Below are 26,683 nucleotides of genomic sequence, written 5' to 3' on the forward strand. Positions count from 1 at the left end.
CAGCAGCTGGAGGGAAACTTGTTGGACTTCATCAGGAGGAAGCTAGGAGTGCTTAACAGTGCAACCCTATACACGTCTACTAAAAAGTAAGTCTCATTGAGTTCAGTGGGGCTTACTCCCAGGTGAGTATAGGATTCCAGCTTAAGTCATGTTTGTCTCAATGAGAGTTAAAAATGTGCAACTTCCTCCAGATTATACCCAGTATTAGCCAGGACTGAACGGGAATTCAGTTGACTTGAATCAGAAGCTAGGTGGGCTGTTTTGTGATGAAAAGTAGGTAACACATTTTTATTCATTTATAAAATGTATCATACAAGTGGATAACAACTTTATTATGTGTCCATGCTTCAAGGCATCCCACAATTTGGTATTTTGTTCTGAGCAGAGCTGATGCATTTTTCCCTATAAGAGGAATGTTATGCTGCTTCTAATTGTGGGTCTACCCCTACCAGGTATGCATCTGTGTTCAAAGGCTGCTTGACTCTGTATACTGGACGTGGAGGAGACCTGCAGAAAGTGGGAGAGTAAGACCTGTAAATGGCTTATGCGAATTTTGCTTTTTGGCATTGAGGTTGGGCAGGCGGGTTTCTTTAGTTCAGACTTCCAGAGCCAGATTTCCACCAAAGGGATAGTATTTGCTCCAGGGGCTATAACATAACCTGACGCTATGGAGGCAGCTTCTGGGATGGAAGGTACTGCTGACTTCTTTTGCACGACGACTACACCATAATAAATGTTGCAGACGTGTTGAGCACTGAGAGACACCTCTTGCATAAGAATCTCTTACCCTAGCTCCATGACTGTACAGCAAATGCTCATTATTTTTTTACTCTGTAGGACAAATATTCCTTTATGCTATAGAATAGGCATTTCAAAAGTATCCATTAATTTGCTCCCTTCTGAGGCAAATGTCACATCCCCTCACCTTAGAAATGATCCCCAGTTTTCTAGGATGTTTCTGTGGAAAACCCCCCCCCAATATTGGCAATTCCTGGGGTTTTATGCTCGAATAATGGCTTGTGTAATATTGGTTTGGATGGTGGTGGTTTACGATTGTAGCCAAGGTATTCAGGTTATTTTTTATCCCTTTAACAGACGCTCTCTGGGTGTGCTTACACAACTGTGGCTACCCATCTCTGTAACTGTTTTTCCTTTTTTAGAAAAAGAGTAATATAGAGTTTAACTCTTGTTCACTCTGGCAGCATGAAAAAACTTGCCTCGTGTCAGGGTTTGATTTTGACAGCATGATTTTGTCTTTCCCTCTCCCTTCTTCTCTCTCCCCCCCTCCCCAGTCTATACTTTGAAAAACACTGCCAAAAGTGTGGGTCTATTGATGTCTGGTATTAGTCTAGGCCTAAAAGGCTTGAACGTGCTTTTTCAGGACTGCTGTTAACTGCCACTGTTTAGCATGTGGTTATTGTGCCTTGCTGCCCATGTAGTGCATGTGGGAGAGGAAGGCAGCTAGATGGAAATTGGTTAGTGGAGTGACAGCTATATTTTATCTGCCATCTCTCCTGCCCCAGGTTTTGTATGGTTTACTCAGAAGTGCCAAATTTCAGTGAGCCAAACCCAGAGTATGTTGCCCAGCAGTCGCAAAACAAAAATGTGAGTATTGGGATTGCGTTCTCAACTAATGTTGGGGAATGAAATACATTATGAAGAAGGGGCTTAGGACCATTCCCGACCCAGTCACATGGGGTGTCTGCACCTCCCTTTACCACAGGGAAATGCATCACTCCCAAGTTCTCATAACCACCTACTCCCATTGGATCTCTCCTCTAAAGTCCCATGCTTATTTTTATATTTTGGGCAACTGTTATATTTCCTTGCCTTGAGGAAGTGAAAGGTACAAAATGTCTTAACCTTTCAGGAATCAGGCCCATAAGGTTGGTAGGTCCTGAACCTAGAAGAGTTACTGTACTTTTAAGAGCAGCAGTGAAAGCAGAATTGTTACCCGTCATAATGAGGGAAGGAAACTGCACCTAGGAGGATTTTCCTTTCCATGCAACTTTTAAAGGTATAGAGGTCTTCTCAGATACGGATTTGGCAAGTCTCTTGGATTGCCTGAATGGAACTAACTCAAGAGTGAGCTATGAGGATGACGCGAAATGGAATGGAAGTAACTTCCTTAGCATGTAGAATTGGATGTGCTTATTTATCCTTAGGGTGCTAGATAACATCTTCAGGATCCATTTTGCCTAGATGAGTGTGGACATATGAGTGTGGGGAGATAGTACCACTCTTCTGCATGGCCCTGATGCCTGGCCCTAGAACCTCTACCTTTTTTCACAGCCAGCTTATGCACCATCCTGCTTTCCCTTCTCCATGTATTTATGCTAGTTAGATTGGATTTCAGCATACTCCTGTGAGACTTTTCCCCTTCCTCTACCTGTGACTTGTATCTATAGAATTTCTGCATATGTCAAGAACATATGAGCAGACTTTTGTTTTCTTCAATAGACACAGAATGACAATGCAGCACCCACAGCCTCCCAAACCACCCCAGGACCCTCAACATCATCAGCAGGTAGGCAGCTAATGACCTTACATGTCTGAGCAATATTGAGCAAAACTGGTCCCCGCAGGTGAGAGGTTGGTCATGAACAAATAATTCACCCATAAGCAGTTTGGGAGGATTTATTGCCTTGTTGCATTATTTAGCCTGTAAATGGCCAACATCTGGCTCATGGCCTGCCTAAGTCTGATGGCCAAACTGGACATGACATTAAATGCATATTTGCATTTAATGTGCAGAATTTTTTTAAAAATGCAAATAGCATCAGTTGGGGGGGTAATAATTATTGGGATTCCAGCAGGCTGGGAAGAGGGGATTTAACCCTTTCTTCCCCTATTGTAGTCCTGAGGGAAATCCTTCCTCTGGAGCTAGTATTTGCTTTATCAGTGGGGAATTTCCACCACCCCGAGCCCAAAACATCTCATAGAGTAAACCTATGGAGAGTTAGGTATATCAAATTCCATTAAAATCAAAATGGTTAGGCATGCCTAACTCTGCATAGTAGCAGGCTCTTAGAATTCTGACACTTTTAGGTTTTGGATTTCTAGTGGTGATCTTACTTTTAAAAAACCGTAGGTTTCTGTCCCTCATGATTGTAAAGATAAACTTGAAAATGTGAAGGTAAACTTCTGGGAGGGCTTTGAAAAAAGGAAGCAGATTTTTAAATGGCTGAATTTAGGATGACTTTCTTCTCTTGTTATTTTGGGCCTCAATATTTCTTAAGGGCAGTGTCAGGGTTTTTTTGGTCATCTGAAGTAATGATTTTTCAGAATACAAGTGCTGCAGGACTGGACTGCCCAAGCTGTCCCAGTTTTACCAGATATACCTTTTTAGGCCACTGCAGCACTGTGACAAGACAAGCTGCCCCCCTTCCAACGTTTCCCCCCCCCTTCTAGTTAAAGCCATAGGATTCTCTAAGAGGGAAGGTTAGACCACATCTCCAGTGTGCTAATTCTAACCTATAAAGGCCTAAATACAGAACTGGCAGCTTCTGAACTAGCCCTTGTTGCTGTGCCTTATCCTCAGGAATTAGTGGATGATGATTTATAGGGACACAGGAGCAAATTGGGCTGTTCTTTCTGTTCCTTTGGCAACCCTGCCTAATATGTGGAGTCCAGTATTTCTCAGAGAGCATCTTTTTCTGCTTAGGCCCACCACCCTTTTCAGTCCTGTCCCAGGCTCCTACCTCCTGACAATGCCTGTACCTGAGGGGTATGGTCTCTGCATTGGTAGTCTGGCCTTGTGAATCTCTCTCTCTCTCTCTCTCTCTCTCTCTCTCTCTCTCTCTCTCTCTGTAGTCAAGATCCAAGATGAGGTCACCTGCCTCAAGCAGCAGATTTGTTGTATTTTAATGATACCCCAAAACTGTTAAATATGGTCCATATTTTTACCACTATGAGAGCGGGGGGGGGACCAAGTGGACCTTCTGACCTTGTCAGAGTGGTCTCAACCCATGTATCCCACAAGAAGCCTGCCAATCTTTGTTATTCTTGCAGCGCAATCCTATGCCTGTTTAATCAGAAGTAAGCCAATCTGGGACCTACTTGCAGGTAGTAAGTGTGTTTATGATTGCAGTTTTTAGGCAAACATCATAATATGACTTACTTTTGAGTAAGGGTTGAGCTGTTAGGCTGCACATAGTGGGGCTTGCTGCCAAGTAAACAGGCATAGGATCAGGCTGCATGGCTTCCAGAGGTATCTAAATATATTGTTTAGAGTTCTGCCAGCCAACTTCTCACAGATTACTCTCTCTGGTATTTGTAAAGAGTCTTGTTGCTTGGGAATATGCTTTTCCATTTTGTGTGTGCCTTTTTTCAGTAACATTTGTCAGCTGCCTTAATTTTAATGCAGAGAAATGGGGCTGGGGGAGGAAATCTCTTTCAGTAAATTTGTGTTGTGAGCGTAGTGAATTGTTAATCAAATGCAGTTTATTATCTCTATGTTCATTAAAAATACCTGGAATGTGCAAACTAGCTTCAATATCTCACAATAAATTTCCCATATGGATCACTGGTGGACAATTTTATATATTTGTTATGAACCAACTAGGAGGTGGGATATGTAACTCCTAGCTATGCCATCGAATCAGTTGGGCAATTTTGACAACATCATCCGTATGCATTTTTTTTTAAAAAAAATGGCAATTTAAAAAAACAATTAAATGTAAGATCTGGTATGTATTGAAGCTATCCTATGGCTTCTAAACCCACAGAAATGTTTTGAACATATCTTCTATTACAATGTTCCACAAATGTATTCCCTTTTCCAAAATAAAATAAAATTAATCCTGCAATGTGTCTCTCTCTTCTCTAAATGGAGCTGCAGGTATTGATTGAGTACATTGAGTATTCCACATTCAGCATTCAAATTAAAATACCACATTCCCATCTGCCAGCGATTGCAGTTTATGCAATTACAAGTTTAGAACTGTTTTTAGTATAAGAACGTAAGAAGAGCCTGCTGGATCAGGCCAGTGGCCCATCTAGTCCAGCATCCTGTTCTCACAGTGGCCAACCAGGTGCCTGGGGGAAGCCCGCAAGCAGGACCCGAGTGCAAGAACACTCTCCCCTCATGAGGCTTCCGGCAACTGGTCTTCAGAAACATACTGCCTCTGACTAGGGTGGCAGAGCACAGCCATCATGGCTAGTAGCCATTGATAGCCCTGTCCTCCATGAATTTGTCTAATCTTCTTTTAAAGCCATCCAAGCTGGTGGCCATTACTGCGTCTTGTGGGAGCAAATTCCATAGTTTAACTGCGCTGAGTAAAGAAGTCCTTCCTTTTGTCTGTCCTGAATCTTCCAACATTCAGCTTCTTTGAATGTCCACGAGTTCTAGTATTATGAGAGAGGGAGAAAAACTTTTCTCTATCCACTTTCTCAATGCCATGCATAATTTTATACACTTCTATCATGTCTCCTCTGACCCACCTTTTCTCTAAACTAAAAAGCCCCGAATGCTGCAACCTTTCCTCAAAAGGGAGTCGCTCCATCCCCTTGATCATTCTGGTTGCCCTCTTCTGAACCTTTTCCAACTCCATAATATCCTTTTTGAGATGAGGCGACCAGAACTGTACACAGTATTCCAAATGCGGCCACACCATAGATTTATACAACGGCATTATGATATCGGCTGTCTTATTTTCAGTACCTTTCCTAATTATCACTAGCATGGAATTTGCCTTTTTCACAGCTGCCGCACACTGGGTCGACCCCGAGGTCTCTCTCCTGGTCGGTTACCGCCAGTTCAGACCCCATGAGCATAAATGTGAAATTAAGATTCTTTGCTCCAATATGCATAATTTTACACTTGTTTATATTGAATTGCATTTGCCATTTTCCTGCAATCCCTTTTTGTTTTAACAACCCTGAACAATTTAGTATCGTCAGCAAACTTGGCCACTTCACTGCTCACTCCTAATTCTAGGTCATTAATGAACAAGTTGAAAAGAACAGGTCCCAATACCGACCCTTGAGGGACTCCTCTTTCTACAGCCCTCCATTGGGAGAACTGTCCATTTATTCCTACTCTCTGCTTTCTGCTTCTTAACCAATTCCTTATCCACAAGAGGACCTCTCCTCTTATTCCATGACTGCTAAGCTTCCTCAGAAGTCTTTGGTGAGGTACTTTGTCAAAAGCTTTTTGAAAGTCTAAGTACACTATGTCCACTGGATCTAATAGGTTACTGAGACAGGACTTTCCCTAACAGTAGCCATGCTGGCTTTGCTTCAGCAAGGCTTGTTCTTCTATGTGCTTAGTTAATCTAGCTTTAATAATACTTTCTACCAGTTTTCCAGGGACAGAAGTTAAGCTAACTGGCCTGTAATTTCCGGGATCCCCTCTGGATCCCTTTTTGAATATTGGCGTTACATTTGCCACTTTCCAGTCCTCAGGCACGGAGGAGGACCTGAGGGACAAGTTACATATTTTAGTTAGCAGATCAGCAATTTCACATTTGAGTTCTTTGAGAACTCTTGGGTGGATGCCATCCGGGCCCAGTGATTTGTCAGTTTTTATATTGTCTATTAAGCCTAGAACTTCCTCTCTCGTTACCACTATTTGTCTCAGTTCCTCAGAATCCCTTCCTGCAAATGTTAGTTCAGGTTCAGGGATCTGCCCTATATCTTCCACTGTGAAGACAGATGCAAAGAATTCATTTAGCTTCTCTGCAATCTCCTGATCGTTCTTTAGTACACCTTTGACTTCCTTATCATCCAAGGGTCCAATCGCCTCCCTAGATGGTCTCCTGCTTTGAATGTATTTATATAATTTTTTGTTGTTGATTTTTATATTCTTAGCAGTGTGCTCCTCAAATTCTTTTTTGGCATCCCTTATTGTCTTCTTGCATTTCTTTTGCCAGAGTTTGTGTTCCTTTTTATTTTTTTCATTCGGACAAGACTTCCATTTTCTGAAGGAAGACTTTTTGCCTCTAAGAGTTTCCTTGACTTTGCTCGTTAACCATGCTGCCGTCTTCTTGGCCCTGGCGGTACCTTTTCTGATCTGCGGTATGCACTCCAGTTGAGCTTCTAATATAGTGTTTTTAAACAACTTCCAAGCATTTCATTTTTGTGAAGTTTCCTCTTTTGAAGTCAAATGTGACCGTGTTGGATTTTCTTGGCAATTGGCCATTTACATGTACAGTAGGGCCCCGCTTTACAGCGCTTCGCTTTACAGTGTTCCGCTAATAGAGCGGTTGTCAATTGCAGAAAAGCCCCGCTCCTATGGCGCTTGTTCCGTTTTTACTGCGGTTTTTGCTCGTCATGGGCCATTTTCACGTGATGCGCACCATTATCTTCAATGCGTTCCGATTTACAGTGGTTTTCCCTTTACAGCAGGGGTCCAGAACGTAACCCGCTGTATGAGTGGGGCTACTGTATGTTTAATTTAATAGCACTATGGTCACTGCTCCCAGTCGGTTCGACAACCCTTACATCTCGCACCAGGTCCCAGTCCCCACTGAGGATTACGTCCAGGGTTGCCGTCCCTCTGGTCGGTTCCATGACCAACTGGTCTAGGGCATAGTCATTTAGAATATCTAGAAATTTTGCTTCTTTGTCGTGACTGGAACACATATGTGGCCAGTCTATGTCCGGGTATATCCCAACAAGATTACCAATGGATATATTGGCTCCTTCTCTGTGGTTTCAGTAAGATTTTTCTTCTCTCTCTCTTTTTGTTTTAGCCACTGACAACCAGAATGGCAATGGGTTGATCACCTCTGGCTCAGGCAGCTCCACACACCCACCTGTTGTCCCCACTCACCCCACCAGCGGTCGCATCACCCGGAGTCAGCCCAACCACCAGAGTGGGAACTCATCGGGGTCATCCTCTAATCCAGTCAGTAATGGCAAAGAGACACGGCGCAGCAGCAAGAGATAACAAGTACAGGTTTAGGGTTGCTTTTCTGCTTCTTCCCTTCACTGCCTGCTGTGTTACCGTTTGCTTCTTGCTAACCGGTTTTGAGCAGAGCAGCTGATACTGAAGGAGGAGAGATGGATACCAGGCTGGAGTAGAGACTATGACGTGTATGAAACCAACTTGTGTTTAGCCACTGAAATTGACTTTTTAATGTGTGATGCTGGGTGAGGGATATGGTCTTCAGTGTGTTTATAATAGTATTCCAGGTCCAACGTGTTCCTTTCAGGATTCCTGTATATCCTCACTGTTTGCAGGAAATTAACATGATTGTCCTCCCAACTTTTTGCCTGATGGTATGTCATTCCTATCCATTACCTTTCCAGATAATATGCTCCTGTACTGTGCTACAGGCATATGTCTTTGAATTTGGCTCCCTTTGTTATAAGTCTAGAATCCTTAAAGCAGAGGTAGGGAACCTGTGACTCTGCAGGTGTTGCTTGAGTCCAACTCCTGTTAGCCCCAGCCAGTATGGCCTATGGTTGGCATGATGGGAGTTGTAGTAGTCCAACAACATTTGTAAGGCCACAAGTTCCCCATCTCTAGTTTAAAAGTATTTATTGTGGACTTGTGATAAAGTCTATGAAACCATCCTCAACTGAGTGGTTTTGGGCTAAATAACAAGTTGTGTTTCAATTTCTATAAGGCTCTTAGGTTTCATGAGATGTCTTGTATGGAGGAGGTGTAGCTAGGCAAACAAATAGACTTTATGCCACTTTTTCTCAGCCAAACTCTCAGTCTGAATGACTCCCAGAACTGTCCAACAAGATGACACCGTTTACTGTATTCCCAAATATATTCTTGATTGATATTGTAGCTTACAGCATCCTGTAGGTAGGTTTCTGTAGATGTAATGATGATGATAGATTTAGAGGTGTGGCAAAATTGACAAGAAAAGAAGCTTTGTTTTAAAAAAATCCCAAATTTTAATTATGATTTTACTGTGTTTTTAATTTGGATTATTGTGCAGAAAACTTGAAACAGATGTGTTTATTCCAGTAGGCCTCAGTATGACTGGTGCTGGCAATTGGCAGTATTGGGACCATATCTGCTGGTGCCTAGCAGGCACAAGTCAGTACTGCCAACTTGATATTCACTTGGTGCAAGGCCCAGGTGTGATGCATGTTTACCTCTGAACTAGCAGATCCTTGTGTGAAGTAAGAAAGCTACTCGGAGCCCCCTGTAACATTACAGAAATCTTTGGGGGTATTTGTTTATATGTTCCATGTCCTCCTCCTTCCTCTCTCCTAACATTTAAGAGGTCCTTTTAAATGATTATGTTCCTAGAAAGCCATAGATAGCCCTGGTTTCAAACATCTGAAGGAACATGAGGAATTATCAATGGATTATTAGAAAGTTTTGAAGGGATGATGGGATTACATTTTAACACTAAAAATATTTTGCCAAACTTAACATAATTTCTTGAAAGCCAATAAAATTGTTCAAAATACATATTTTCTTTCTCTCTCTCTTCATTTGTGGCTCAATGGGCATCATTGAACCATATTTAAGAAAATTTTGAAGTGTTCTTTTATCAAGCAGTCTGGGTCCCAGTCTCCTTTTCCACTCCAGGGTAATTGCTTGAATTTCTTAACTGGTTTTTTTTTAAAAAGAACACCACTGTTATCAAATCTGATGTGGCTGTTTGAATGTACTATTCATGAATGTTTTGGGAATAAATATTTTAATCTTCTTTATAATGTGAATGTCTCTGATTGGAGAAAATGGGCCATTCCATAGAATAATGAATGTTAGTGTGAAAATGTTGAAGTAACATTTTGTTGATGTTTACTTACAAACATAGGACAAAATGACATCAATTGTATAACAAGACCTGAGTAAATCTAGTCAGCTGACCTATGCTAGTCCTCTTGAGATAGTTTAATCTCAGTCTCAAAGCACGATAACATCAGCTCTCTACTACTACCCAACTTATGAAATGTGAATAAGGCTGGAATTCTAACTGAATACAGTCAGGCTTATTTCTGAGTAAACATGCCTGGGATTTTTTCCTTATATTGATAATTTAATACATATCTTGTTGAATCCTTCATTATGGAGCCAAAATAGTAACTACATTTAGAGATCTAAGAGTTTTATCATATTTATAATGTAGCATATGTTACTATGTAATAAGTGTTAAGGAATTTTGAATTGTATCATGTGGACAAATGCACAATGGATATAAAGTGTTCTAGAGTGATACCTTTATAATACAAAAGTAGCTTCAATGTTCCATTTTCCTAGACAAAAATCAATCAGTAATGTCAAAGGATTGGGTAGCTGCTGGATTCATATACCCATGGTGGAAAATGTAGTCAGTTAAAAAGACTCTCCTTAGGAGGAAAAAAACTAAGTAAACATGCATAGGATGTGTTCTTCGTGTTAGCTCTATAAAATTCATTTATAGCATTCATTGAGTGCTGTGTGTACTGTCCTGTTAGTAGGCCTGCTGTCAAGAGGTGGCATGGCTGGACATTTGTGGATGCCTGTGAAGCAATGGCATTATTGCTATCAGGAGCTAGCGCAAATGCACTGGGATTGGGGGGTGGGGGGCAAGGAGGAGGAACAGCAGCCCCTCTGTGCCAGTTTCTGGATGGTCACAGGCAGCACTTTGGGATGGATGGGCACATTGAGCATGTGGCCAGGTAAGACCTTGGTTCACTTCTCATTCCTATGTTGCCCAAGGTGCTCCCCGTCCGCTTGTTGAGTTGGTGTTGCCTGTTAAAATAAAATTACATTGTCTGGATTTCCTGGAGACAGGAAAGTGAGAAAGCACAAATCTGGGGACATGCTGGAGAGTTTGAAAATTCATTAATTTTATTGGAAAGAAAGGGGTATCACCTTATTAATAAATAAAAATGTTTTGACTTCTGGGGTAGATATAAGTTGGGGTAAGTGGGTATTGTGTGAGTTTTGCAGCTTGAGCACTTATTGAGGGAAATATTGTGGCTGTACTGACAGATCCAGGAGGTCAACTTATAGGAGCGAGAAATGCCAGACATCCAAGCTGGATTTAGAAAGAGAAGAGGCACCAGAGATCATATCGCAAACATACGTTGGATAATGGAACGGACCAAGGAATTTCAGAAGAAAATCACCCTGTGCTTTATAGATTACAGCAAAGCCTTTGACTGTGTAGATCCTGAAAAACTATGGAATGCTTTAAAAGAATTGGGGGTGCCACAGCATCTGATTGTCCTGATGCGCAACCTATACTCTGGACAGGAAGGTACTGTAAGGACAGAATATGGAAAAAATGATTGGTTCCCCATCGGAAAGGGTGTGAGACGGGGTGTATTTTATCACCCTATTTGTTTAATCTGTACACAGAACATATCATATGGAAAGCAGGATTGGACCAAGATGAAGGAGGTATGAAAATTGGAGGGAGAAACATCAATAATTTAAGATACGCAGACGATACCATACTCTTAGCAGAAACCAGTAATGATTTGAAACGAATGCTGATGAAAGTTAAAGAGGAAAGCAGAAAAGCAGTACTACAGCTGAACGTCAAAAAGACTAAAGTAATGACAACAGATTTATGTAACTTTACAGTTGACAATGAGGACATTGAACTTGTCAAGGATTATCAATACCTCGGCACAGTCATTAACCAAAATGGAGACAATAGTCAAGAAATTAGAAGGCAGCTAGGACTGGGTAGGGTAGCTGTGAGACAACTAGAAAAGGTCCTCAAATGCAATGATGTATCACTGAACACCAAAGTCAGGATCATTCAGACCATGGTATTCCTGATCTCTATGTATGGATGTGAAAATTGGACAGTGAAAAAGGCGGATAAGAGAAAAATCAACTCATTTGAAATGTGGTGCTGGAGGAGAGCTTCGCACATACCATGGACTGTGAAAAAGACAAATAATTGGGTGTTAGAACAAATTAAACCAGAACTGTCACTAGAAGCTAAAATGATGAAAGTGAGGTTATCATACTTTGGACACATAATGAGAAGACATGATTCACTAGAAAAGACAATAATGCTGGGGAAAACAGCAGGAAGTAGAAAAAAGAGGAAGGCCAAACAAGAGATGGATTGATTCCATAAAGGAAGCGGAAGCCACAGACCTGAACTTACAAGACCTGAACAGGGTGGTTCATGACAGATGCTCTTGGAGGTCGCTGATTCATAGGGTCGCCATAAGCCATAATCAACTTGAAGGCACATAACAACAACAACAACAGTTGTTTTGTTGTATATTGGATTTCTTGGTATTTTTGAAGCCTGGACACTGTGTCTCAGACAGTGTAGAAGACTTTGCTGTGACAGATATGGAGTAGAGAGACAATCTAGTAATATAGGAAGTAGCCTTATACCAAGTGAAACCATTGGTCCTTCTAAGTATACAAACTAGCAGCAGCTCTTCAGGATTTCAGGTAGGGGACGTTTCCAGCCCTACCTGGATATCTCAGGGACTGAATTTGGGGCTTTATACATAGAAAGGAGATGCTCTAATACTGAGCCATGGTCCTTCTCTAGTCTCATCGTTTGGAGCTCAGATACTTTTAGTGCCTCATTCAGTTCACCAAACAGTGGAGAAATCCAGGATTTAGCATAGCTGTGACTGGAAAAGTGGTTCGCTTGTGTTTATTAGTTTTCTTTAAAAATTGCTCATAAATGCACATCAACTCTTTATTAATCTCCATGTTGCAGGTGTGTGTGTGTGAAGGTGAGGCAAAATGAGTTGTGATAACCTTGATCTGGTCATTTGAAGGCAGACACATTGGACTTTCACTTACCCACGGTAGCTGGAAATTCCAAAGAATTATGGTAGCACGGTGCGTGTGTTAATCTATATCTGTGTAGCTCTATGGTGAGGGGGGGTTTAGTGCTCGAGTAGGCGCGGCTGCTCTATTTCCACGCTTCCCAGAGAGGGGACGAGACACGCCCACCATTGCCCTTCCGGATGCCGGGATGTGATGTTTTAGGTTAGCCACGCCTGCCTAGCAGGCAGTCCGCCGCGCTGTACGCCACGCGAGCCGGGGGGCCTTGATGGGTCCTTTACTCAACGTTGAGTTGCCCTGACAGCGCCTGTGTCTAAGAGAGGCCAGTTTTCAAGGGCCGTAAAAAATGCAATTGAAAGAGGAGACGGGTGGCTTGGTTGGCGTATGACCGGCTTCTTCGTGTGGAACCGTGGAAGTGTGATTAGGACAGGCAGGCGTTGGGCATCCCTAGTGAAGAGTAGGATTGGAGGAGCTGCTGTAGCCGGCACTGAGTTGGGGCTTCGGGCGGACTCGGGTCCCGCTGTGGGAGGAGGTGGAGGCGGTGAGAGCTGAGCGGTGGGGGATGACAGAGGACTTGGAAACGGGGACAGCTTACTGTAGAGACCATCTATGGCGGGCGGCATTTATATGCTGGTGTAACTGTAGCATTAACAGTAGGAGTTGGAAAGTCACTGGCTCAAACCTCATCTCTGCCACGTACTGCACTGGGTGGCTTTAGGCAAGTCATTATCCTCTCAACTCTGGTTCCCCATCTACCAAACGAGGATAAATAATATTGGCTTACCTTACAAGGCTGTTGTACATGTTACGTAGATTATGTACGTGAAGTTCTTAGAAAAGGCAACGCGATGTATAACTTTAGAGTGTCCTTATACTAGAGTACATGAGGAGGAACGATAGCGCTTCGGAATAAAGCGTTCTTTGGGGGAGAAGATCAGGATTACAGTTGCTTTTGATTAAACAATGGAATGAAGTGGAGAATAAATAGAAGACACCTTATTTCAAGAGCTTTATGCAGTATTGTCAGATATTCTTCTCTGCCTCAAATTTATCTCTCTGTGTCAATTGCATAATGCAGCTCTCATGCAATTAAATAAGATGTTTAAAATCTATACTATGGCAGGGCTGTGTTAGGCTGCAATCGAATACATGTCTACTCAGGAGTAAGCTCCATTCGGTTCAATGGGACTTACTGCCAGGTAAGTGTGTATTGGATTGCAGCCTTAGTGTTGCAGTAGGTTCTTCTTTGGAAATTTGAGCTACATTATTTCAACTTTCTGTCTTATTGCGTGTAGTGGGTAGAAAAAGATGGGGGTTGTTCCAATCCAGATTAACACAGCTATCCCTTTTGCATCCCGAGAAAGCTAGTCAGTTAGGATTTAAGCATGACTCTTGATCAAGGTCATAATCTCAGCTGTTTCCAGTGGCATTCTTTTTTTTTGTTTTTGTTTTTTTGACCAGGGAGTATTCAAAAGGCTTTGAAAGAGGACTAGACAAATTCATGGAGGATAAATGGCTACTAGCCATGATGGCTATGCTCTGTCCCCAGGGTCAGAAGCAGCATGCTTCTGAATACCAGTTGCTGGGGGCCACAGAAAGGGACAGTACTTTTACACTGGGGTCCTGCTTGTGGGCTTTCCATGGGCATATGGTTGGCCACTGTGAGAACAGGATGCTATTCTAGATGGGCTATTGGTTTGATCCAGCAGGTTCTTCTTATGCCTTATTAATAAATACACACAAAAAACTATTTGACTGGAATTGCTTTATTCACAGAGAGTTTGGGAGGTAAATCTATGAGGAAGACTTGATGCAAATCTGGGAAACTCTTCTTCTGGAAAAGGATCCTCTCAGAAATGTTTAAAAGAGAAAACAGATACAGATGTATTTTTCCATTTTATATGAACTTCCACAGATAACTGGTTAAATGATACATGATAACTGTTTGTGGAATTAACAGTGTAGCTCTATTCATGTTTGTTCAGAAATATGTCTCTCTTGGCTAGTCCACATGTTATGGTAATTGGCTTACCACAAATGAGCAATGTGTTAGTGCATGCTGCTGAATCACTCCCATTTTGCCCCATCGAGCAACAACCATGAGCCTTGGTGTAATGTGTGCAAACCAGTGCTTGTTGTTTGTTTTTTCCAGACAAACCATGAGTGGAAGCCAAAGTTTGTTCTTGCCCTACTGCTCATGGTTTGAGAGAAACAAACCACAAGGTCTGGTTCACACAATAGTAAGCCAAGGCTCACGGTCTTTTGGTCGAGGCAGTCACAGAATGTAAGTGATTCAGCACTAGCAGGTGTTCATTCATTAAAAGCACATCCAATGCACATTTAAAGCAAATGACTTTCCCCAAAGAATCTTGGGAACTGCAGTTCTCGCCTCACAGAGCTACAACTTCCCAGCACCCTTGAACTACATTTTCCATGATTCTTTGAGATATCATGCACTTTAATTGTATGTGGACCTGCCCATAAACAGTGGTTTACCATAACTTGCAAACCAGCCCAATGGATTGTATCCAACTACGTCCTTCCCAGAAGAGACCCACTGAAATTAGTGAATCTAAATTAATCATGTCTATTAATTTCAGTGCATCTACTCTTGAATAGGACCAGCATTGACAACCACCAAAAATGTTTAGTGGATTTATTCCCTCAAGTGTGTGTTTAGGGTTACAGCTTTAGGCTACAGTGCTAAATATTCTTGAAAAGATTTAAAAACCACTCAATGGGACTTAATTCTGAGTATATCTGCATAAAATTATGACTTGAAAACCCACTACTTTTTGAATCTGTTCATACTAGCATTTTGTTTCACAATTAAAAATAAGATTTAAAGAACTCTAGTCTAAATAGCTTGACTAGATAGAAGCTTTGAAGTCTTTCACTGTAAAGCTGCCACTCCTGCCCCATAAAATGTGAGGGATTGACAGTCACCACCTTTTTCATGTTTGACATAAGAACTGATACAAGATTCATTCAGTCTCAACAACTGTGACATTTTAAATTGGAGAATTGACTCTTGTAATGACACTTGCAGTACACATAAACTGTGTATTTCCATTTTTTGTACCAGAGATTTTTGTACGTACGGTGTTCCTTGTCATATGATCATGTGGAGCAAAGGGAATAATTGCAGTCATTTTGAGTAAAAATTGCCGGTGAAAAACACCTGGGGTGGCTTATTGCTTGAGTGGGCTGTTTAGTTGTGGCCAGAAATCATTGCAGTTAAGACACTTGTACATGTATATGTGTGATGGGGGATAACCTTGCATATAAAACGCAGTCTTTGCTGCATAATTTGCATATGTGAATCCACCCTGGGCCTGCTGTATGATAGTTGCGATAAGAGTGTGATTCTTTGTTCAGGATTCAGTATGTTTGGTATTATGGTGTGGTTTGGTTTTTAATGTTGAGATCCTTATTTGTAAGTGCATGTGAACTTTATTCTCCTTTCCTGTTATCCTACCAAAGTAGATTATGGAGTGACCACCCTAGTACTGATGGTTTGTGCTTGAGGCTTAGAGCCAAGCTAAAGCTATGGTACAATTGGGTGTATAATTGGAACACTCTTCTGAAATAAAGGAGTGGTGGACCTCTAAGACAACAGGATACTGAGCCTTTTTTGTGCAAGAGTCTGAGAGCCATGTACCATATTCAGCAAAATACCTAGTAAAGACCTCCATGGATTATACCACTTTAATCTGTAGATGAGGGAATATATTTTTGAGTCCTCCCCAACATTTTTTTAAAAAATGCTATTAGAGCACCTCTGCATATCGAAAACAAAAACAAAAAAGTAAAACGACATCCTCTCCCTTATATGCTCACTTTCCACTTCCGCAGTGCATTAAAAATGCAATCCCTTCCCATTAAAAATCCCTCCCTTCCCCTCTGAAGTAGTCTGGTCCTAGAAAGTTTCTACTGCATAACTGTTGATTACTTCTCAGGTTATCATGAGGTTTAGTTGATTTAGAAAACCTGTGTGTAGGTGCTTCAGAAGCAACTTTAGAGGTTTTAATCAGGGAGGAGGTCTGGAGCTGGACTTTGATACAAGGACACAGAGGTACACTGGGAGAGGATGTAGGAGTGAAGATTCTTTTGAAATCCAGGAATGTGCTGCTACTTATCAATATCTGGCAGTTGGGGATCTCTTGTCTATCCTCTGTGAGCTCTTGATTGGTTTGGTTAACGTTATTCCTAATAAACTGCATTCCCCCTTCTCTTGGGAACCATCCAGGAATTTTCCATATCTTGTACTTTTTGCCCATTTTCCCTTTTTTGTGCGTTAGATGCAGTTTCACAAAGCGGTTATTTTCCTTTTTATATAGAAAGGATTCCAAGCTAGCACATATTTCAAACAGCTTCAGAATAATTATTGTCTTTGGCCTGTCACACAAAGAGCACTTTGTATTCTAAACTTGAGCTTGGGGGATAAATGCTAGTTTTGAGAGTGTTACTTAGAATAGTAAGTAGTACTATAGAGCCTGACAGAGTACAGACATTGGACTGCTTGCATGTGGCTCATGGACATATTTCTTTGGCTCGGGGAGGTTAGGATGAGATTCTTAGTAATTGAAGCAGTTTGTTTTTGGGTTTGAGGAACCAGCTAGATAATAGCTTCCATGCAGCCCTGGGATAACTTCTGACTTTATATGCAGGCTGAGGCGCTTTCCCACACCCATGAAGATGAATGGCTGGATTTCAAGCATGGTTTACCTGTCTGTTATCCTCTTGTTGCTGTTGAGTGGTGCTTTTGCCCGGAGGAGTCAAGATCTCCGCTGTGGAGGTAAAGCAGACTGTCTTTTAGTAATCTCATTAACAGTATTGGTGAATTTTGAAAAATATATGAGAGTAAAATAATATTAATTATGCTACTGGTTTTCAAACTCTCTGCCTTCAAGGAACCCTTTCCACGTTGACTTGTCTACTGAGGACTCTGAGAAATGTTCCAGGATGTGCAGTCCACTCTGCATGTGATGTGTAATGGTGGGGAAGCTGTCTTTCAGGGAAGCATATCTGTTATTACAGAAGTTCTCATTGGAGGAGCCCTGACAGTCACCTGAGGAACCCCGGGGCACCTAGGAACATAGTTTGAAGTCCACTGAATGACACCTTAGCTTTGTGTGTAGTGATAATCCACTTCTTTTTCATTCTCATATTTTTTTCATTGTTACTTGGAGGTGAAAGGTTGATTATACAGGTACGAGAGTGGCTGTATACTATAGCCAGCATGGATTTTTCTCATTTCACAATGTTAAATTGAAAATACTCCCCGTACCATTCTGATGCTTCCCTTAAGCTCATTTCAAAACAAAACCTTACAAGATGTATAGTTCTGAACTCAGAAACGCTGCCTTAACAACCCTCTAAATTTTCATGGCGATAAACAAAACAGTCAGAAAGAATCGAGAGTTCAAAGTCTTAAAAAAGAGCGAAAAAACCCAGACCCCCTTTGGACTTTTTTCTGTCAGAGTTCTTATAATCTGTTGAAATTGATTAAACATCAGCCATGTTCACAGAGTACCTGTAATCCTGTTACTGACCTTGCCCCATATTCTGACCTTCATCTTCTGCAGTTTAAAAGTTAAAAAAATGACTGGCTGGTTTTTAATTAATTTAAGAAATTTTGCATTGAACTCAATGATAATGTCAGGCATGCTCAGTAAGAACCAACTGTCAGGGTTCTAAAAGCCAGAGTCAGAGCTGCTTGGCTTGGCTAATCGGGGCCACACCCACACCAGACCTTTATTTTACTTGAGACAGTCATGGCTTCCCCCAAAGAATCCTGAGAAATGTTGTTTGTGAAGGGTGCTAAGAGGAGACTCCTATTCCCTGGCAGAGCTCCAGTGGTCCCAGTGATTTAACAGTCAGCTGCTCTGATTGAAGCTCTGTGAGGGGAACAAGGCATCTCCTAGCAACACTCAGCACCCTTCACTAACTACACTTCCCAGGATTCTTTGAGAAAAGCCATGACTCTCCAAAGTGAAATAAAGGCCCGGTGTGGATGTGGCCAGGGACAGCTTTGGTTTAAATTTGGGTGGGAGACTACATGTGCCTGTTGTAGAATATAAAGGTGGGGAAAATGCTGAAAATCAATTATACTGTTCACAATGTTTTCCTTTTGGAAAGGAAAGGGGCTTCCCCTCTGCCCAGTGCCCACCCACCCAATCTCCTCTCCTCCCCTCCCTGCCCCTCCCCCAGGTCAGTGTTGGACTACGACCTGGGAGACTAGGGTTCAAATCCCCACACAGCCATGAAGCTCAGTGGGTGACCTTGGGCCAGTCACTGCCTCTCAGCCTCAGAGTAAGGCAATGGTAAAACCACCTGTGAATACCGTTTACCATGAAAACCCTATTCATAGGGTCGCCATAAGTTGAGATCGACTTGAAGGCAGTCCATTTCCATTTTCAAACATGATTGCACAGAATAAATCCCATTGAACTCAAAAAGTATGCAACTGATCAAACCCACCCTCCCTTCTCCTCCCTCCTATCCCCTTCCTCTTGCCCCTCCCCTCCCCCTCCAATCCCCTCCTTCCCCCTCCCCTCCCCCTCCTCCTTCCCATGGTCAGTTTTACCTACCTTAATCATGATTGCACGGGAGTAAATACCATTGAACTCAATAAGCATGCAAATGATCAATCCTGCCCTCCCCTTCCTTTGCCCCTCCCCCTCCAATCCTCTCCTTTCCTCTCCCCCTCCTTCCACTCCCTTCTCCCCTCCCTTTCTCCTTCCCTCTCCTCTCCCCTCCCCCTGCTCCTCCCCCATAGTCAGTTTTACCTATCCTAACCGTGATTACATAGGAGTAAATCCCATTGAACTCAATAAGCTTTCAAATGATCAGACCTGGCTTTCCCCTCCTTCCCCTCTCCTCTCCTTTCCTCCTCTCCTCCCCTCTTCCTTCTTCCTCCTTCTCTGCCCACTCCAGCTGTCTCTCACTTCCCCCCCCCAGTCAGTTTTACCTATCCTAAGCATGATTGCACAGGAGTAAATCTGTGCTCAGAGGCACATGTTACCAAACTCTTCCAAGCTACACAGAAAGTGGACTGGATAGTGAAAGACCAACTCAAATTGTGTTTGCATTTTTACTAATTTTTAGGGCAGTACAATATCCCAGAGAGGAGGTCAGGTCTCCTGCTCCCCTGGAGCATTTACTACAGCTGCCCGATTTTCCTGCTTTTTAACGTTTGGTAGAAATATCTGTGGGCTATAGGTATGTTCTTAAACTGCAAGGTTTTTTGCCTATTAGTGAATTAAGGCAAAAGAGATTAAAGGTTGACACTAGGGATGGACAGCTGGTGGCACAAGGGCTCAATCTAGCCTCAGGGGTTTCCTCTCTGTCCCCCAGCATAGCCTCTGATCTCAATTTCCCATTATTATGCACTCCACCTGCTTTTTGCAACAGAATTGCCCTCTGTGTACTTCAGCTATGTGCACAAGAATCAGTAACAAAGATGCATAAGGAGGGTGTAGGAGACTCTTTAAAAACTCCTTTGCCTGTATCTTAGGAGTAAGTGGGAGCAGTGCATATTAAGGGGAGGACTTTGCCACTGTTTGTTGCTATTTGCTGGGGAGGAGGACATTAAAGAGACCCTTGCCCATGTCTCCCTTTATGTAGGAGTGAGTCAGTGGACAGAGCTAGCATTCCTGGGTCTTCAGCCCTTATCGGTTTAAAATGTGGCTTCTATTGAATTAGTTCTTGACTAAGGCCTTACATTAGTGGTGGGGGGCCTGTTGCCCTCCAGATGTTGTTGGACTACAACATCCATCATCTCTAACCATTGGTCATACTGGCTGGGGCAGATAGGAGTTGCAGTCCAACAATATCTGGAATGCATCAAGTTTCCCATCCTTATTTATTTATTTAACAAAATTAATATACCACTTGAATGTAAAGACCTCTAAGTGGTTTACAAAAAACATTAAAATTATCAGTGAAACAGTTAAAAACAAGTAATTTAAAACATATTTATAACAATTAAAATAGCTACTATCTGCCTTCTATGTGTGCCTGAAACAACATTCTTCCACTCCTAATAACTGATCTATCCAAATGTTGCCTGGCCCATGTGGAGGCTGCTGAAAAGTGGCTTCTAAATGACATAACATTTGTGACATGACATATTCATGCAAATCAGCCCAAATGTGTGGAATTAATCAGCACCAACCCCACATCACTGATGGTGGCTTAGTGGCATGGTAAGCTGAATATAAACTTGATGCCTCACAACATGGAATGTTGTCACACAGAACCATTGTTTGGCAGTGTCCACTTGGGAGGGGAAATCACTGGACCTGCTTCTTCAGAAAAGCCTTTTGGGAATGTACAGGGCCGGTGCCAGGCATGACTAAGCCCTTAGGCATCAGTCTGCCCTGGGCCTGTGGCGCCTGCCTGCCCATCTTACCTACCTCTCCCGTCACTGTGAATGCTGTGTGCACTGTGTGCATATGCCTGCCATCAACCAAGATTGCGGTGGGGGCATTAGCCCCTTAGGGAAGCCTCTACTGCCATCTTAGTTTATGGCAGGCATGCATGCACAGTGCACACAACATTCACAGTGATGAAGAGGTAGATGGGGTGTGTGTGTAGACAATATTGAAGCCCGCACTGTCGGTATGGGGGTGTCTGGGAGCTCCCTCTCCTCGATCAGCAGGGTTGGCAACCACCTCTGCCACAGATTGCGGGAGTGCTACCCTCTCCTCCTAAGGAGGGGCCCTTTAGGGGCCCTTGGCCAGGGCCTGATCTGGCTGCTCTCTGGTACTGGCCCTGGGAATGTAGCATAGCTTTCCTACTCCTGCTATTTTATTTTCTCTTTTCTCAGGTTGCTAGCTCCTGTCTCAGAAGCAGCAACTGTTGCTTTAATAGCTGGATTGGAGACTTGTTTCCATTACTGCTACAGGTGAGAAAGAAGAGTAGGAGAAAAGAGAGTGGAGTTGCTTGGTTGTCCTCGAGAGTGTTAAAGCATCTGATGCTATGTCCAGGCCAGGAGCTGGCATTTCTACTTCTTTTCCACTAGTTTTCAGTCCCTTACATGCATGCCTTGTCTATCTGATGTAAATTGTAAATCTTCTGATCGGGTACTGCAAATAAATTGTTGATACTAGACATACACATGGTTCCATGGCATATTTCCATTTATACTACACTGGGTTCTGAAGAATGCATTTGTTCATCTGCCAGATCTTGAGAAAGTGCCTGACATCAGCAGTAAATCATAAGTTAATGTAGCTGTCTTCATGAGTAATGTTATCAGTGCTACTTCCTAGAGCTAAGTTTTCTGTCTTTGCTTTTAGCATGTCGGGCCTTGGTGGATGAACTGGAATGGGAAATATCTCAAGTAGACCCCAAGAAAACAATCCAGATAGGATCCTTCCGCATCAACCCAGATGGAAGCCAGTCCATTGTGGAGGTAACGTGTTTCAATCTTGCCCTTGATTGTATGAATCATTGGAGACTTTTGTAATGATCCATAAAATAGGAGCTCCCTGTAAAAACTCTACAGGGAAAGCCTTGTTCTGGGATTTTAATCATTATTAAAATGTCTGTAGTATAAATACTGCATACATAACATGAAATTTTAGATAATATTATATTAATATGTGTATTATTTTAAATACATAATTTTAATGTAGAATCATCAAGAAGTGAATTGACACTTTTAATGAATATTGGATTGTAGTGTATAACATAATATGTGTAAACTTTTAAGTAGAGCCCTTATTCCAGTGTGCACCTGTAATGGAATAGCTTTTTAAAATGTTTTTAAAGCTTTTAAAAAGATGTTTTTAAACATGTTTTGTTTTAATATGTTTTTCAAGGTGTTTTGTTTTAATATATTTTAAAGTCTGTTTTTAATATATTTTAGAGTGCTTTTTGTGTTTTGTTTGCGGCCCCGGGCTCCTTCTGGGAGGAAGGGTGGGATATAAATTTAATAAATAAATACATAAAATAATAAATAAATGTGTAAACTGTGTTTGCATGAATAAATAAATAAATATTACATGAATAAAAAGTAAAGAGAGAGAGAGAGGGACAGACCATGCCATCAGGCTTACAAACTAAAAAGACAAGACACACAAGTGAAGGGGAGCGGAAGGAAAGAACAGCGGAGGGAGATCAATTCTTCAAGGTCAGATTGAAGTGCTGAGCTATAAGCGTTTATATCCAGTTCAGGCCAAGTTAATATTCCCTTGCTGGTGTTCTTACTCCTTTGGCCAATAAATGGGCCCTGAATGCCTCCCTCCCCCAGTACTTCTGTAGTCCCATCGCAACTGGCTGTTGGAGCTGAAGTTTAGTGGGCTCCTTGCAGCTTCTTCTGCCGTGACCAATAGATGGTATAGAGTCATCTCCCCTTTGCCACGGTGTTCTTCCTGAAAGGCAGGGAATGCATCGGGAAGAGAGGTTGTTTAATATTTCTTCTAATTCTTTTACCTGCTCTGTAGAAGAGTTTTGTCTCCAAAATGGACAGAAGCTGTTAATCAATAAAGTATTCTTGCTCTAGAGTCTAGAGAAAGAGTGTGTGTCAAGCACATCATTTTGTGAGGGACATAATCAAAGGGATTTACTTTTTTTCTGTTTTATGTATATCACCACTGTCAAAAATCTTGGAAGCAGCTTACAATAGCTGAAATGATAAGTTCAGATCATAAACAATATATAATAGTCTAAAACCAAAGCACAACAACTGGATAACAATCTAGCAGGTTGGTATCCATTACAAACAATCAAAGCTGCAAAATTAAAGCAAAATCAACCCAGCACTTTATCCTACAAGACTGCCTGTACAGATGGGCTTGCATGCCTTCTTAAAACTAACAAGAAGGTCCACTGACACCTTGGGCAACTGATTTTGGAACAATGGTTGAAAAGATCCTACTTCTCCCTCCAGCTGGTCTAAATTATCCTTGACAAGTGAGCTTTAAGCAGGGTGAACCCCATCCCCATACAGAAAGTGAAGTGTTCTCTGAGATGCACAGATCCCAGACTGCAAAGGATTTAAAGGTCAATACTTGCAGTAATAATACTTATACTAACAAGAACTGGAGATTTGGAGGAAGGAAAGGACTTCAGGTGTTAGAGGTGCAGCTAAGAAGGTATTGGTGGGGATCATGGAGTCTGGATTTCTGTTTCTGAACCTAAGAAGAGCCTGCTGGATTCTGCCAGTGGCCCATGTAGTCCAGCATCCTGTTCTTACAGTGGCCAACCAGATGCCTGTGGCAAGCCCACAAGCAGGACCTGAGTGCAAGAGCATTTTCCCCTCCTGCGACTTCTGATAACTGGTTTTCAGAATTGCATTTGCCATTTTATGATCCATTCACTCATTTTGGAGAGGTTCTTTTGGAGATCGTTGTGATCCCTTTTTGTTTAGTATTGTCAGCAAACTTGGCCACCTTACTGCTCACCCCTAACTCTTGGTCATTTATGAACAAGTTAAAAATCCCAGGTTCCAATACCAATCTTTTGGGGACTCCACTTTCCACAGCCCTCCATTGGGAGAACTGTCCATTTATTCCTATTCTCTGCTTCCTGCTACTTAACCAATTCTTGATCCACACAAGGACCAATCCCCTTATTCCATGACTGCTAAGCTACTCAGTAGTCTTTGGCAAGGTACATTGTTGAAAGCTTTTTGAAAGTCTACGTACACTATGTCCACTGGATCACCTCTATCTAGATGTTGTTGACACACTCAAAGAATTCTAATAGGTTAGTGAGACAGGACGTTCCCTTGCAGAAGCCATGCTGGCTCTGCTTCAGCAAGGCTTGTTCTTCTATCTGTTTGGTTAATTTATCTTTAATAATACTGGTTCCAGAAGGGAAATTATATTACAGTTGTCTGTGATAAAGGTGAAGGTGGGGAATGGTTTTGCCTTCTGCATCGCAAGCTGCATTCATTTTCCCATAGGTGCCCTATGCCAGGTCTGAAGCTCACCTGACAGAACTGTTGGAGCGCATCTGTGAAAATATGAAAGATTATGGCGAGAAGGTAGATCCCTCCACTCACCGGAAACACTATGTGAGAGTGATCTCCCATGATGGGACCAAGATGGACCTTTCTGAAACCAAATTTGATGGTGATGTGACATCCAGCATGAAGTTTGCAGTGAGTAATCTAGAGAATGAATCTGGGTAAGGTACTGCTTGGTTGTAAGTCTTGGCTACTTGAGTAAAGGAGACTATCCAGCAGAACCTGTTGGCTATGATTGGTAGGCTCTTTTCCTTCTGAATTGTGACATTACTTGCAGTGGGTTATGGTGGGAAGCAGTTGACATTGTAGTTGCCATGTTATAGTTGCAGCCTCAATTCTGGGCCAGCTCTGTGCTGTGCAATATACATTGGGAAAGCAGAACAGGTAGCTAGTGCCTACATAGATGTATGCATCTATATATCTAAGTATAGATGTAGCAGGCAGGATAACAAACAAAAAGACTATAAGGCATAATTGACATCATTAAGAGGCTGTTGTTAATATGCAGAAGCTGCCTGCCCATTAACAAGCTTTTAACAGGAATGCATCTCGGGGATGGATTTAGGACAAGGGTTTAGGACAAGTGTTGCTCTCCATATGTTGTGAACTGCAACTCCCATCAAACCATTACCATGGGCGTGCTGACTAAGGCTGATGGGAGTTGTAGTCCAATAATATCTGGAAGATGCCACATTGCACTTGAGCCTCATATTTCCTAAAGTTGGGGTAGACAGTCTTCACCCCTCCCCTGCCCTTCTTCACAGCCAAAGCTTTGTGATTTATTGGTGACGTGATTGCCCATTTTCAGATGCTTCACAGGGAATTTGGAGTCTGAATATTTCCTCACTGTACCACTTCAGAAGGGAAGCTACTGCATCCTTCTTATCTTGTAATATGGCTGTGATTGGGGTGGAGGTAGAAGAACATCTGGTCATGGTCAGAGTGATGTTCAGGTACAAACAACATAAATTAACAAATAGGCAACTGAAGCAAACTTAAGCCAGAAAGCATTTTGGGGCATGAAGCCTTTGTTCTTTAAATATAGGGCCTGTGCAAGAGCACTAATCACTTACTTATATAATTGTGCTGTCTAGTAAGAAAGAGTTGAGAGGTGTTATAGTGGCCTTCAGGGCATATACTAGTTCTCCTACTCAGATTGGCTCCATATTAGCCATGAATATTCTCCCTTGTATTTCAGAAAGGGAGCATTATGATAGTAGTCTTGGGTTGCGCTGACATTGGTGAAGTTCAGGGTTGGCCTGGCTTGGGGATGGGAAGCAGAGATAAGAAAAAACTGCACAGCTGACTACTTTGTTCCTCTGTGCAGTGTGAGAGTATAGCTGAAGAATATGAAGATGAATTCATTGAATTCTTCTCCCATGAAGCAGAAAATGTCAAGGACCGACTATGCAGCAAACGAACAGGTAAGCAACAGACCAGTAGCTGTAGAAATGGGCTTGATTGACACAAGCACCAGATAGGATCCAGATGTATACCCAATCAGTTAATAGCTTTGTTGGACAATCTATGTGATTGGTAGGCTGCAATGTTTTGTTGTTTAATCAGACTACAAACTTTTTTATCAATTAAAAATGCATCCAGTTAACTGGGCAGCAATTAAAAAAACCACCAGTACTTATGAAATGAATAAATTTATTTCAGTCAACCGACCACAATACAATATAAAAATAAAAATATTAACATGAGACTACTTGGTGACAGAGCTATGGCTGACATCAAAACAATATGATAAAATTAATTACAGTTCACAATCTTACAGCGTCTGCTCACAATGGCCAAGTTCAAAAATTTGGCCACTTGAACGGTAATTGCCTTGTCAGAGCCCTCTAGTAAAACAGGCAGAAGACACTCAGGGGAGCGGCCTGGAAGGGACTGCATAATGGGGTATAAAATATCTTTTCTGGCCCCTTCATAATACCTACAATTAAACAGAACATGTAAAACAGACTCCACTTCAGCATTATCACAGGGGCAGCATCTATTATTCCTTGGAGTTTTATCGTATCTAC

The 26,683-nt window shown here is 42.0% G+C and overlaps 1 protein-coding gene across 2 annotated transcripts in view; it reads left to right on the forward strand.

The window, feature by feature from the left end:
- The window catches only part of LOC133379585 (SOSS complex subunit B1-like), a 43,987-nt gene that overhangs the window by 11,542 nt on the left and 5,762 nt on the right, over positions 1-26,683 (forward strand). Inside the window, exons 5-8 of one of the 2 annotated variants that reach the window (XM_061615164.1) lie at positions 17,344-17,471; positions 21,979-22,094; positions 24,591-24,788; positions 25,981-26,077. In XM_061615164.1, coding sequence (XP_061471148.1) covers positions 17,344-17,471; positions 21,979-22,094; positions 24,591-24,788; positions 25,981-26,077 — 539 coding nt within the window. Of the gene's footprint in view, positions 1-452; positions 525-1,523; positions 1,606-2,460; positions 2,528-7,694; positions 9,380-17,343; positions 17,472-21,978; positions 22,095-24,590; positions 24,789-25,980; positions 26,078-26,683 lie in introns of those variants that run through there. The other variant, XM_061615165.1, reaches the window with a different exon arrangement.

This window comes from Rhineura floridana, chromosome 3, assembly GCF_030035675.1.
Source record: "Rhineura floridana isolate rRhiFlo1 chromosome 3, rRhiFlo1.hap2, whole genome shotgun sequence".
Taxonomy (NCBI): Eukaryota; Metazoa; Chordata; class Lepidosauria; order Squamata; family Rhineuridae; genus Rhineura; species Rhineura floridana.